This window comes from Fundulus heteroclitus, chromosome 7, assembly GCF_011125445.2.
Source record: "Fundulus heteroclitus isolate FHET01 chromosome 7, MU-UCD_Fhet_4.1, whole genome shotgun sequence".
NCBI lineage: Eukaryota > Metazoa > Chordata > Actinopteri > Cyprinodontiformes > Fundulidae > Fundulus > Fundulus heteroclitus.
This window is the reverse complement of record NC_046367.1, coordinates 26,178,482-26,193,127: the sequence shown is the minus strand read 5'-3', so window position 1 is coordinate 26,193,127 and position 14,646 is coordinate 26,178,482. Positions and strand designations below refer to the sequence as shown.

General features: G+C 40.8%; 1 protein-coding gene across 1 annotated transcript; it reads left to right on the top strand.

The window, feature by feature from the left end:
- The first annotated feature begins 237 nt into the window (after nt 1-237).
- On the top strand, nt 238-13,912 carry chn1 (chimerin 1). Its single transcript, XM_012851962.3, has 7 exons — nt 238-963; nt 3,377-3,461; nt 6,796-6,969; nt 8,896-8,973; nt 9,656-9,793; nt 12,826-12,931; nt 13,086-13,912. The coding sequence occupies exons 1-7, from the start codon at nt 712-714 to the stop codon at nt 13,255-13,257; spliced, it is 1,005 nt and encodes a 334-aa protein (XP_012707416.2). The 5' UTR covers nt 238-711; the 3' UTR covers nt 13,258-13,912.
- The last annotated feature ends 734 nt before the right edge of the window (nt 13,913-14,646 follow it).

The following is a 14,646-nucleotide window of genomic DNA, read 5'->3' as shown; positions in this document are numbered from 1 at the left end:
CACACGCTGTCGCAAGTTCTCCGGGCTGGAGCCCACTCTGGATGCATGACTCATTCATTGCTCATTATCATCCCACTCTCATTTCTTGTCATCCTGCTCGAACGCTTGTGGTGGCGTGGGGGAGGCGGGGTGGCGGCTACTACAAAGCTGCTGTAGCCACTCTGCCATTGGCTGGTGGGATCCATTTAATCTGCAGCCACTACTAGAGGGTCCACCTCCATCCTCCTCCCCCTCTCTCCCTTTCAGCCCGCCCCTGTCAACATCCACACACAACAGTGTGCTGTCTCTGTTCCAGGGGAGAATATCAGCTTTGCGCAGGGAGGAGAGGATTAGCTCAGCCACTCATCTCATCTGCATTTACGTTTCTAGGGAAGCACATGAGCATCCAAGGCTGCACCCCCTTTTGTATAAAACCTGGCACTCCAATCATAGAGGCTGCACTTGATCTTCTGTCACTGCTGTGTGAAGATTCAAAGACTAGAGTTATTCTTTTTTTTTTTCCTTCTTCAGCTGCATTTTGCATACTTTTTTCTTTATGCTCTAAAAGCGCATTGATGTCAGAGATGTGCTCGTTTAACTGGGAAAATGCGAGGCGTATTGTTTGACAGTTACTTCCTTTGAAAATCAAGGAGGCGATCCTCGTTTTTTTTGGGACTTTTTCTCCACTTCCTTCTTCATCTTTTTGTCCTGTGCGGGGACTCGAGCCTTAGGATGCCATCTCGAGAGTCCTACGACGTTCAAAAGAAAGAGAAGCCTCTGGTGCAAAAGGCCAAGCGAGAGGCCAATCAGGAGGACATTCTGGCGGCGGCTCTGGGAATGAGGATGGGGCCACAGAAACCTTCAGCCACTTTTTGGCAACCACTTAAACTGTTAGCCTACTCGCAGCTCACCTCACTGGTCCGCAGAGCGACACTGAAGGAGGTCGACCAAGAGCCCCGGTCTGAAAAAGTCCACAACTTCAAGGTAAGATACCTCTGCAGGGCTGTGGCTTAGTGTCCTCATGTCGGGCCGGAGGGCTATTTCTCTGTGGGAGATAGGGAGGGGGGGTGGAAAACAGAGCGGATTTGGTCTGTCCGGAGAGGATCTATCAAAAGGAAATCTGTTGGTCGGGCTGTGGAGCGCTGCTGTCAGTTAGAGCACCAGATGGGGAGATTATGATGCTGGATGAGGGTGAAACAGCCGAGGAGTGCATCCCTGTTTGCATCCAGTGTGGCTTTTTTTTTTTTTTTTTTTATCGGGGCAGAGAGCAGCAGCAGAACAGGGACTATCAGTGCTTTTAAAGTGCTGCTATCGTCCTGCTGCTGCTTTGTACTTTCAGTTTGCTGACGGTTGCATTTCAGCCTTTTGCATGTGTGAAGTTTCGGATGATGCACAGTACTGATGGCATTTCGCTGTCATAATGGGGAAAAAAAGATGTGATGTTTTGCCACAAAGCTGAACTTGTTTAATTTAATCCTAATCAAGCATCCTGACAGTTGATTAAATAAAAAAAAAGTTTGGATTTAGAGTGAAACAAAAATATCTATTCCTGTTGGAAACACAAAGCAAAATCTTTAATTACATCATAGAGAACTGGAAATGAATTATATGGCTTATGGCAACAAAAATACTTCTCAAAGCAATAATCATTGCTTAAAGTTGTTATCTTAACTCGTGCTTGGTGATTATAGTTTATATTTGCATTTTATAAAGGGGGGATTTGTGTTTACCCATTTAGTCAGTAGTCCATGTCAGATTTATCAATCTCTATTTATAGAGTGGTTTTCATACACATCAAGAGCAAAACAAAATGCCTTGCATCAGATTAAAAAAAAAAACAGGAGGTAATGGTAAATAAACAAATGATGACACAAAGAAAATAAATTACATAAACAAGATTAAACATGAGGAGCAAATGTGTTGTTAAAAGGGTTGACGCTTGAAGGACTGAGGAAACACAATGTTGTTGATGAGAAAACACTAAAAATGGACATACAACTGCAAGAAGTCTTGAATAGGAAATTATGTGATGATATTTATTTCAGTCAGTATTACCATTTGTTCAACTAATGTAAACAAGCAGAAATTATACTTCATAGCAAATACACTATTGATAAGAGAGGAATAAGTATATGTTTGTTAAACCCATTTGGAAATCACGTTCATTCAGATGAAGCTTTTGTTTTGCCTTTTTTTTTTTTTTTTTTTTTTTATACAAAGAGAAAACTACAAAACCCAATAAGAGTGTTACAATATGTTATCCCCATAAGATTTATGTTCTTCTTCTTATAGCCCATAACAAATACAAAAACACATTTCCCACCGTGTCTTTTATTAATTTGCTGCCGGAAAGCTGGCAGAGCACTGGTTTGTTCTTGTTTGTCTCAGGAGCCTCTCTGATTGGCTGGGCTGTTGTTAACCGCTGGAGTGTGGGAGCAACCTTTGCTCTACTGTTTCCAGTGAAAAGTCTCCTGGACATCTGACAAAGATGCAAGGTCCCCCATCAGTTGTCCACAATCATTTAACTCTCCTTCACTTGTCCTATTTAAGGCTGAATCCCATTTCCGAAAAAGTACCATTATAATAGTTGTTGCAAAGATGAAATAACTTTTTTTCTGAATGCTGTCCTGAGAAATACTGGTTATTCTAAGGTATTTTAACCATGATTTTACTTAAGGATCTCCAGTTAGTTTTTATTTCAACAACAAATAGTGTTTTAAAAACTATATCATCAGTGCAGAATAGCTTAGTCTTGGCTCTATACATGTGGTATATATATGGTAATAACAACAACAATAATAATAATAATAATAATAATAATAATAATAATAATAATAATAATAATAATAATAATAATAATAATAATGATAATAATAATAATAATAATAATAATAATAATAATAATAAACATTTAAATATTTGTTTTGTTCAGAAAAAGAGTCAAGGTTGTATTAATCTGACACTGTGTTTTAAATGTTCTCTTTTTACTGCGGAATAGCCCAGTTCTGGTTTGTTCTATTTTAGATTTTAAATCAGAGACAATCAAATGCAATCCAGAACAAAAACCTTAAAATAGCCCTTAAATGCTCCTAGGGATTCAGCATCATTAAATGGCCATTTTAATCGCCATATTTTCTTACAGTCCCATTATCCCTGTGAATTGAAATTACAAAAATAATTTGGGCCCATATGACAGATCACCCCCCCCCCCCTCACTGAATGGTGCCCTGGGTGGTGGGCCGTATTGCTCCTATCAACAACAAAAAAACACACAAAAAAAACACTCCTGGCTGAAAGAATGAGGTGAAACGGTTTATGTGTAACTAAGATAGGCTTAATGGCTGCATTCCTCTCTCCCAATTTCTAATTTCCAACCTTGTCCTCCTTCCTGCTGCAGGTCCACACCTTCCGGGGGCCTCACTGGTGTGAGCACTGTGCTAGATTCATGTGGGGGCTGATGGCTCAGGGGGTCAAATGTTCAGGTATGTTCCAATAATCGCGTAAAAGCGCCATTGTGTGAACTGCTCCTACTGCTTTGCTGCACTCCTTTGTTACACTGGTGTTTTATTTCTGTAAGCGTTACCCTATGTGGGTTACTTGGTTTACAGTATATCTGGAGCTGGATTATTGAACTGTAATCCAAAACTCTCAACACTCGTTTGAGGATTATTGATTGTACAACAGAGTGAAATGAGAACTCACTAGCTATGATGTAACGGATATCTAATGGAACGTAAAATCTTATTTTTGACCTACTTTCGTTTGCACTAAGCAGTGTGGGGGGTCGGTCATGTGGGAAAATGTCGTTCAGAAATAAATATGTCCTTGTTTTCAAATCTGCTTTAGTTGTGGAAGTACGATTATCTGACTGTTGTCACACAAACAAAAGCTTTCTATTATCCCCTCTGATGATTTAATGGATAGACATTTGCTGCTTTCTGGGGCTGAAGGTATATAGTAAGTGAAATGAACTTGATGCCTTTTGCAGCTCTTTTCATCATCTCTACTGATGGATTATGCTTCAAATGTGATGAACATTCACCAGAGAGGCAGAGACCCGTGACAAGCCAGTTGAAAAAGAAATCCCATATTTTCCCATCAGTGAATGCACCATACTAAGTACTACCGGGTCATGCTAACAACCATTTTTTAGTGTGGAAATTGGTGGAAGGATAAAGGTCTGCAGTTAGTGGTATAAATGTGGTGTTTAAAATGAAAAGCTGTAAAAAGCTGTTTAAAAGGAAGCTGTGTTTCCTGTGCAACGTGGAGACATTTAGGCCGCAATAGTAAGAGAGAGGGCAAAAACCTTCAGCAGATAATAGCAAGGCTGAGCAGGATACAGCAAAGTTACCCTGTTTTATAATGTTGAGCTTTGTCTGTAAAGGAAAAAGTATTTTTTTTAATGCTGGTAGCTTATTGGAAATCTTTGAGTTAATGTAAAAATCTACATCCTTTTGGGAATGCACATGGAGGCTTCTGTTTTAGTAAGCACCAGCTGTGATAGTAGCTAAGAAGAGATGCTGAAGACAGTTCAAGGTGTCAACTATTTCATCGTGTTCTGATTGCTTAGAAGAAACTTTATCCTCACCAGAGGTGTGATGTAACCCTATGCTCCAAAAACTCTTTCAACGGCCTTCCTTGAAAGATGCAACCTGCATCAGCAGGTCGAAGCTTCAAAAAAAGAAAGAAATAAACAAGGTAGATCAGACATTAAATAAAAAAAAACCCTGATCAACACGTTTTCTGTACTCACTCGCTTTGTGCAGCCGTTTTCTGTCTTCCCGCATTTGCTCACTCCTTTTGTTGGGAGCAAGATTCTTTGAGTGCGTTTGATCTCGGACTTGTCAAATACTCCAGGTGAGATTTCTATCTCAGCACTGTAACCCAGTCTGATGGCTGTCTTTGATGTTTTATTGATTCAACAAAGTGTGTCACGTAACTCCGCAAGAGCTCTGATATTAATTATTAACGCTTTGCCGCTGAGCGCTGACAACAATCCATATAAAGCTACATATGGTGGAAGCCGATCTCTATCAGCCACTTACACGCAGACACATCATTCCTTCAGAATCAACCCCAGCCTGCTGAATCTGGGGCAGCAAAATCTCCCATGATTCTCACATTTGCATACCAAAAACCCACAGTTCTTCCAACCCCCTTTTTGTTTCTTCTTTTTTTTTTGTACGTGCGAACTGTTTTTGGCCCAGCGCCAGAGAGCGAAGCTCTGCTTGTGCTTGTTGTGGCACATTTCCTCATCAGAGCGAAACCCCCCACCCACCGACCCACCCAGCCTCATCCCATCATGCCCGTGAAGGAAAACAAAGCTGGCATATCCCTTTAATGAGGTGCAGAGTTGGGACTGTGTGGAAAGGAGCTCTCTTTTCAGCACACGCACACTTTAAAATTAGGCTTTTTTTTTTTTCCAATCACAGAGCCGGGTCAAGACCAGTTTAACCCGAACGCTCAAAACAATGTATCTGTATATAAAAGAAACCTACCAAAAAAAAAACAAAAACGTATTTCCAGTCAGTAAGGCGTCTAATACTTTTTCTAGACTGGGTGATAATGTGCTGATAAGAAAATTAACAACCCTTTCTCAAACATGAGAATAGCAAGGGTCAGAGTCTGGAGCCTGGACTCCCCTGGGGTCAGCCTCCCCCCACCTGGGACCCAGGACCACCGGCGTCCTCACACAGACACGGCCAGCTCAGCAGACCTGCTACCGATGACACGCGCGTCCTCGTGATGCAGCCTGTCTCATGTCTTTAAGAGAATCATCTCTTAGGTTAATTACATTTCTGCATCGATGCATATAAATGCAGGCGGCGTGAATTTCTCCAGGGACCCCATTAATCAAACTATCCTCAAATGCGAACAGCTTCTTTCTTTTTTTTACCCTTTTTTTTGCCTTTACAAAGAAGAAAAAAATAACATAACATTACATCTCTGGTTTTGAGATGTATGTTTTCAAGAGGCTTTTGGTGTCAAACGGCTGATTGCAGCTGGGAAACAAAAACAAAAGAAAAAAAAACCATCAGAACTTGAAGAAACAATATCATCTAAGATCTAAGGAGCTAAGGAGATGGCCCATTTCAGTCTGGGAAAGTAGGTCTTCTGTGGCCCGCGGCGTCTCCATCGCTGCTTCCACTGACAATGTGTGCGAGCTTAGATTTGGAAAAGAATAGAGCCCTGCGCTGAGTCCTTCCTCTGGGCACCAGCATTTTCACTGTGCCTTGGACTCCCTACATGTGTCTCTGTTAAAGAGCAGATCTGCAGCCTCCCTCTCTCTCTCTCTCTCTCTTTCTCTCTCTGTCTGCTGATGCTCTGTTCTCGACACAATGAAAGAAGCTGCGCCTCAAGGCCTGGTACGCTGTCACTGAGAGGGCGACACAATATGTTCCGCTTTTCCTGATACGCTCCTAAAACACTAGTCGGAGGTGCCTATTATGTCCTGGAGATATTTTTCGGACAACTGAAACATTGCACCGCGCTCTCCAGTTTTGTCTTTCAGCTCGTCTCTCTTTAATTAGTTCATTTCAAGTCATTTAGGTCCATCTGGAAGGGAATTTCGGATCCATTCGGTACTCAAGGTTACTCCGCCGCTGCGAGGAGATGAAACACATCCTCCAGAGGTTGCCGTGACATTTGAGGAGCTAATGTGAAAAAATGAACACTCAGAAAATCCTCCAGCGAGCTCCGTGTAATATTTGTTGCCAAACGCTTTCGAGCAAAACAAGAACCTCGCATCAAAGCAACTGTTTCTTTTTTGTTGTTGTTGTTGTTGTTTTTTTTAACGATCCGTCTCCTCTTTTGTAGATTGCGGTATGAACGTCCACAAAGAGTGCTCGGCTCAGGTGCCCGACGACTGCAAGCCCAGCCTGAGACACGTCCGCAAGGTTTACAGCTGCGACCTGACGACCCTGGTGAAGGCCTACAACACGGCCCGACCCATGGTGGTGGACATGTGCATACGAGAGATCGAGTCCAGAGGTCAGTTTCCGTGCGTTATTCACAAAGACTAAACCAACTTCACTGTTTTTACCTGAACTTTCTCATGGGTTGCCGTCACGGCTGACATCCACAAACTTTAAAGGCATACTATGCAACATTTTTCAGTTAATTAATGTGCTCCATACCGTTTTGGATGATTAAATGAGTCATTTCAGGTCGAACAAAGGTTTTCTAGGCCGCCCTGGTGGTCTGTGGGGGAAATACCGTACTTGCAATTGCAGGAGCCCTCGGCCCGCACCCACAGGCTCAGAAGTCTCGTGCAAGACCGCGAGAGTCGGTCTTGCTTTACAGCGAGAACTCCATTTGTTTTTGCCCTGCCATTCACTATATGCACGCGCGAAAGCAACAACAAAGAACCGCGTGTTAACGTCAAATAAACTTGCAAGCATATCAAGTTTTTTATTATTATTATTATTATTTATTTTTTTTTTTATGTTGGTGAGGCGGTAGCGTGAGTTTGGCGAGGCGGCTACGGCGGCCGCCTCGCCAAGATAGCGCTGCGGGAAGCTTAATGTTCATACCTTCACTGTGTTAGTCATTGTTTGTACTGCCGTTTTTTCCACTTTTCGTTGCGTTCGCCTGTCTGCTAAGCTCAAAACAACCGCGCCTGGCTTGACAGAGAAACCAGAACAGCTGAGCATCTTTATGACAGTGCACTTTTACTTTCGCCCTCTGGGGGGAGCCTCGCTGGAAAATCAACCCCGGTTGCATAGTATACCTTTAATGTATTTTATTGGGAATTTAGCTGACTGTCCAACACTTTTTAAGTGAATGGAAACCCCCTCCAATATGTTTCTTTTCTGCATGTAGGCCAGAGAGTTTAATTTTTGGTCTTATTTGACCAGAACACCTTCTTCCACATGTTTGTTACAGCCCCCCCTGAGTTGGTAGTGGCTTATAAACCATAACAAACATGAAGTGGCTTTCTTTCAACACCAGCTCTGCCATTAAGGCTAGATTTGTGGAGAGCACAACCGATGGTCACTAATGTTAGGTGTATTTATACTTAGATTAAATTACACCCAAGTAGACTCAGAAGGTTGCACTGAATTTTATTTAGGGTTAACAGAGACAAGGGAGGCTACAAATGCACACCTAACGTTCCAGATTCTTGTTTTGAAAAGTTGAAAAAGCCACGTGTCATTTTCATTCAGCTTCAAGATACAATAAATAGGAGCACAAAAGTTATTCAATGTGAAATTGAACTAGTAACTTGAGATTTAAAATTTGTTAGACTCTTTGCTTCCAAAAGCCATTATTCTAAGACACATTTGACTTATTTTTTTTTAAATGAATCCCTTTCCATGCAGGGGATTTACACGTCTTTACCAACCTTCTGCTTTGACAAGTTTTTTGCTCACTTGACGGCAATAAAGGTCTATGAAGAAGGGTTCTTCTTCCCCGTATTCATTTCTGCTGTAAAACAGCTTTCTTCCAAGTCATCGGCAGCATGTACCCTTTGCCTTGTCGTGCACAGAGCCTGATTCAATTACCGACTAATTTAATGTTTTTGTTTGCGAGCCGAGGCTGAGAGGAGTGATGAGATTGCTGGTAATTGTAAATGTGTAATGACGAAAACATTACTCTGTTTCCTGCTGCCTTAGCTGATTGCATTCCAGTTAAATCATTCTGTGCACTCTTATTGTCGCCCCTCTAATGTCTGTCTGTAGCTCAGTTTGATGTATGTTTTTATTATTTTGCCCGGTGATGCAGAAAACTGCGTCCACAGTCCCACGTTTCCTTTATTGCATGACACTGAGGACATTTTGAGCTTCGTTCATCTCATTTTTTTCAGTTTAGTTCCTAAATTAGACATTACTAAATACAGATTAACATTGTCTAGGTCTCTCCTCACAGCTTGTTTGATGCTTAAAAGCTTGCATTCTTCATGTTTTTTTCTTAAAGGACTGAAATCAGAGGGTCTCTACAGAATATCTGGATTCAGTGACTCGGTGGAAGAAGTCAGGATGGGGTTTGATAAAGGTTTGTCTTCTTTGTTTTATAGATCGATATCAAGTCAAAGATGACGCTTGGAGACTTTACCTTGTTTGCATATGTCCACAAAAGAGCCAGATCTCCTCAGATTAATGGAAAATTGACAGGATTAGTGTCCAACAGGGAATGCAGACGCTGACATCTCCCGTCCTACGCAGGATTTCACTGTGTGGACAGACAGGGAAGGTCCTCAGAGGGGTTACACTGTCTAAACTATGGCCATGTTGGGATTCAGTAGTCAACTTAGTGAGAATAAACCTGTCGTGGCCGAGTGCCGTATGAATTTTAACTTGAAGAAAACCCCCGCAGCAGCGGACTGAACTCTGAGCCAGATCCGAATGCAGGATATCATCCATGACATAGTGTCATTCCGGCTCACAGCGCTGTGATGCTCAGTCTGCCAGCACAAGTAGGCCACGCTCTCCTCTGGAAAGCATGCATAAATGAGCCAGAGTCAGAATTAAACAGGCCAAAGGGATGATAGCTGATAGTTTGGGAGGAAAAAAAATAAAAGAGGGAGCTGAAATTGGATTTTTTCCAGCACTGTAGCGCGGTTTCCTTACTCCTCGGCTCACCCCGTGATGCGAAAGTGCTGATGTGAGCCGTTTTCCGTGTGAGCACTCTCATTTTCTCACTCTCGCCTCCCTTATCCTATCACACATCTCTGCAGATGGCGAGAAGACAGACATCTCAGTGAATGCCTATGAAGACATCAATATCATCACGAGTGCGCTGAAGCTGTACCTCAGGGATTTGCCTGTTCCTGTAATCTCCTACGACGCTTACCCCAGGTTCATCGAGGCCACAAGTACGTTGCTGTTTGAGAAATCAGTTAAAGCACACAAACAGTATTCATCTGTTCATGTAGAAAAACCTTTCTTTTCATTTAGCATTGCTTTCGCATACGATTTTGTTGATGGGGGGGGGGGGAAGTAGCAGATGTCGTCTTTGATAAATTGGTGTTAAGAAAATAGAGGAAAACATGCAGAGTTAGTGAAGTAATCTGTAGAGACGAAAGGCGGAGCCTCCTTTTACACAAATCTATAATTTTGGATTGCCTTGCTAATACATTTTTGCGCTTGTTGCATTTATATAGAATATATTAGAATAGGCTGACAATGCTCAGGATGCAGCCGATCCCCTGTACAGGACATTTATAGCATTTGCTTGGTTCCCCAGTTTGATTTTTACATAATCAGCACAGTAACTCCACGCTGACCAACAAGCCAAAACGGCATTAAACTACACAATAAAGCATATAGACATGGCCAGTATAATAAATTTAAAGTAATAAATGGATTAAAACAAACCTCCAGAATAATACCAACAGCTAAAAACAAAAGCTTACATGCCAAAGGCGAGCTACATCCGACTACAAGTCATTGTTCACTGCAGAGATGCGGCTGCACAGCTCCTCTGAAGAAAATGATTCAAAACATTCTATAGTTGTACTCTTTAGGTGTTTGTTTCCTATAATACACATACATCAGTTACGCCTGCTCTGCTGTTGGAGCAGATGATGCTTTACTTAATGGTGTTGTGCAAATAGACCTGCCTTGCTTCGCTTTAAACCAGCAGTCTCCAACCATATCGCCTCCTGCTCCCCTTAGATGTAAAAGGCTTTTAGAGGACAAGAGGAAACACTTATATTCCTCACTGTTTCCTCTGAGGTTAGAGAGGGATGTCTGGTTTAAAATGCAGGATGCTGCAGCGTTGCATCTTACCGTAGCTATTTATTCATGACAAAAGATGTACATTTTACCCTTTTTTTTGTCATCCTTTCAGCTTGAAAGTGCTAAATATAAGAGTCTAATTGAGCTCATTTCAGTCTACGTGTTTTGCTGCATCTTTTGTTTTTTTTTGGATATTTCTTGAATTTCTCCATCTGTCGTATTGTTACTCTGGTTGTAGATTTTTTTTATGTTAAAGAAGCATAAATATGAGTTCCTCTTCCATTCCATAATCTCATACTGGAAAGTTTGTGGCAATTCTCGAACAGGGAAGTTTTGGAGATATTTTCAACCTCCTTACTAAAGCTGTGCAATGCATTAAATCAAAGCAGTTTTCGCTGTATCGTTGTGTGTAAGACTACAAACAAAACGGACTGCTTGTGTGCAGCATTTAGTAGGTTGCCATATTTCCAGTGTCATGCGTTCATTCTCTCCTTATCGAAAGTATATTAGCCGGCTGGAGGGACTCTAGCTGCCTTAATGTCCACACCTGATGTATATTTATAGTGGCTAAGATACTAGAGTTCATGAAAGGTAATGGGGACATTGTTTAATGCTAAAGAGAGAAAAGATTTTCAATAACAGTATCCTAATTTTACTTTTTTCGTGAAAACCTGCAGCCTTTCCGTTTACCATCCAACCTCACTGCATGTAGATATGGACAAATTTAGGCAGTAATGTTTTTGTTGCCATTTCCTAACCCATGAAGACCAAAACACAACCACTCTACTTGATGAATGGCATGTTTTCTTGTTTTATTTTTTTTATTTTTGATGAGTGGCTAGTACAGAAATAATGCATTTAACTTGTCTGAGGATTTAAATCTCAGAGCTGGGAATTAATTAACACATTTTAGTTACAAATTGGAAAACATTGGGATTTGCTATTTGTTTTGCCGCTAGCTGCTGTTAGAAACACAAGCTGATATGTTTCTCTAAATTGTATGTGCTCAAATACAAAAAGAACATGTTTATATATAGATATTTATCAGTACTTTGTGTGTCAGTGATTTAATGAGCTACATGCGATCAGAAGGGCTTAGTTTCCTGTTTATATGGCAACTTTCTATTCAATTTATATATGCGTAGCAATATTGGATACTGTACTGTCGTTTGCTCAGAGAGTGGGAATTTTGACTTCAGGGGGCGTTGTTGTTCTTCTTCTGAGTGGAAACTCAAAAATTTCAAAGGTTGCATCCAAAAAGGTCTAATCTGGGAAGGACTGTTTAGCCAAAGTGGAAGTCTGTCAGTGCAGTACATTAGGAAGGAGGGAGGAAAAGGGGCCTGTAAGCTTCCTATCATAGTTCCTTTAGCATAGACATCTTGCAGTGTGGGATTCCTTATGGCGCTAAGAAGCTATAAGGAATCCCACAATCCTTTGCGTGACATGACGTATCAGCTGCCCCATCACATAAATCAACTGAAACGTCTGGAGGGAAGAAAGCGTGCACACTGTGTAGTGTATTTTTGGAAAGCATAGGCCCAGAATTGACTCGTATCATCCTTGTGCGTTTCTGTCACATAATGACATTGGAGTTAAAGACTGCTCAAAATCGGCACAGTAGTCCCAAAGCTCCTTTGCGTCCTACAATAGAGTTCTTACTGTTGACCGTGTGGAAGGTCAAGGAACAGGAGCTAGGAGCTTTAATTTAGGGTATTCTGATGGAGCCAAGGCACCAATAGTCTTCTGTGTCGCATCTTATTTATTCCCCAGGCAAACAGGAAAAAATGTGTGACTGACTAATGGCTCCTAATCAAAGAAACAAAAGTTACATTTAATTCATACATTTTGGAATTTCGTAATAAAAGTTTTTGCGAACATGGGATGTTTTTCACCATTATTTGATTATTATTAAATCAAAGGTTGAATATTTCACTATTAACTGTGGCATCTGCTTTATATTCAGCATTTTATTGTGTTTTTTGGACTGGATTTGTTTTTCTTTCTGGTTGCCTCTCCCTGGGTATTTAAAAGACTTTCGAACGAGACATCTCTTTAATTGACACTATTATACGTAGATGCTTGGAGCCATTTTACCCCTCGGAGCCCGAGCTTGTCCCCCTTTCAGTAATGTTTTCATGCTGATCACGTCATCCTCTCTGTTTGGCAGAGCTCACCGATCCTGAAAAGAAGCTGGAAGCTTTCCGGGAGGCTCTCGCTCTGCTGCCACCATCCCATAAGGAAACTCTCAAGTATCTCATGGCCCATTTAAAAAAGTGAGTAATGCAAACAAACCCTGTAACAGCTAATGGACAGAAAGAAATCCAAGATTAAGTGAGAAGAGCCTTGCTTTAAAAAGAAAACACCAATGATGTCCCTCTTCCCCTGGCATGGAGTTGTATGTGTGTCTAACTGTGATAAATATTCCAGGGTGACACAGAATGAGAAATTCAACCTGATGAGTGCGGAGAACCTCGGCATTGTCTTCGGGCCCACCCTCATGCGTGCGCCCAACCAGGACGCCATGACGGCACTGAACGACGTCCGCTACCAGAGGCAGGTGGTGGAGGTGCTCATCAAAAATGAAGACATGCTCTTTTAAGCTCTGATCAGGACTTTTGTGAGAACATTTTCCAGCTGTTGTTTTGTGTAAAGACTTTTTTTGTATTATAATGATGGATACTTTTCTTCGAATTTCTTGCATACGGACTAACATCTGTTCTGGGTGCAGATGATGCACCTTACACCTATTTCCTGGCTCCCCATTTTTGTCGGGGTTTTTTTTTAGAAGCTGATAGGCCAGCATGCATGGTGCGAGGCCTTTTTTAATTTGTTGTCGTAACTTAGCACGTGTCAAGATTGTGATTTTGCTTTAGTCTGTCCTGTAGTTTGTAGTCATCGTCCACATTCCTTTCTGCCTGCTCTGCCGTCATTTCTGTGACACTTTGTACATCTGGATGTATAAATAAGCTACTAAATTTTCTTAGGTGATTTTTTTATGATGCTGTATTTTTTTACCTCTTTGATCGTTTGTAAGTGATCCACAGTTCTTAGTTGAATCTACTTTCTGTACGTAAACACTGGTGCATTTGCCTGACGGTAAAATTTTTATTGTGCTATGAAACGGCATTATCTGTGAAATTAATTTTGTACTGTAATGTTTTTTCTACACAACCTGTGCATGATTACTTTAATTTATTAAACCCTACTTTGAAAAACTATTCCTGAATTATTGCCTTAATAAACAATCAACATCATATTGATGATTAAAGAACAATTTCTTGTTTATGTTTTTCTGTCTTTTTTGTCTTTTGAAAAAAAGACTTTATGTGCCACACACCATGGTTTTGAGTATATGTCTTACATTATATGGCAACAAAGATATGCTTCAATGAGTAAGGCAGAGCAGAAAGCCTGAACCAAAATACTGTAGCAGTGACCTTGAAAATAAAACACCATTGAGATAAAATGCATTCAAGAGGTTCCTGTTTAAGATTAGGACAAAAAATAATACAGATGTTCAAGTTAGGGGAAAAAGTGACTCTAAAAATCCCCACTTTTCAAATTACTTTCCCAAGACAGCCTCAAACAACCCCTCAGCCGCATAAATCTTCTGTGTGATTAAAGCCCTGTTACCTAAAGCTACACTCATATGCTCTTCAGTGGTTTTTAATTAATAGATAAATATGCAAACAAAATCACAGAATTTATGAATTTCTATGCAAATAATTTACAGGAACCACTCATGCTTATCATCCCGGCCTCATTAATTTCACTCTGCACTGTTGAGGTTCAGAACACAAATAAAACTGGTATATACAGTCCTGATTCTAATATAAAATTTGACCCATGGACATTTACGTATATCAATTTTAACAATTCTAAAAAGTTCAAGTAATATGTAATATGAGAAAAACTTAAAATGGATGAAAATACTTTAAAAACGTCTTGTGAAAATGTTATTGTAAAAACCTGCTGTTTCTAGTGAGAA

What these genes read in the sequence shown, in the direction of transcription:
- chn1 (XM_012851962.3), top strand. Translation starts at nt 712, where the DNA reads ATGCCATCTCGAGAGTCCTACGACGTTCAAAAGAAAGAGAAGCCTCTG. An exon ending in TCAGGGGGTCAAATGTTCAG is followed by an intron (nt 3,462 to 6,795) that starts GTATGTTCCAAT and finishes CCTCTTTTGTAG; the next exon opens with ATTGCGGTATGAACGTCCAC. An exon ending in CAGGTTCATCGAGGCCACAA is followed by an intron (nt 9,794 to 12,825) that starts GTACGTTGCTGT and finishes TCTGTTTGGCAG; the next exon opens with AGCTCACCGATCCTGAAAAG.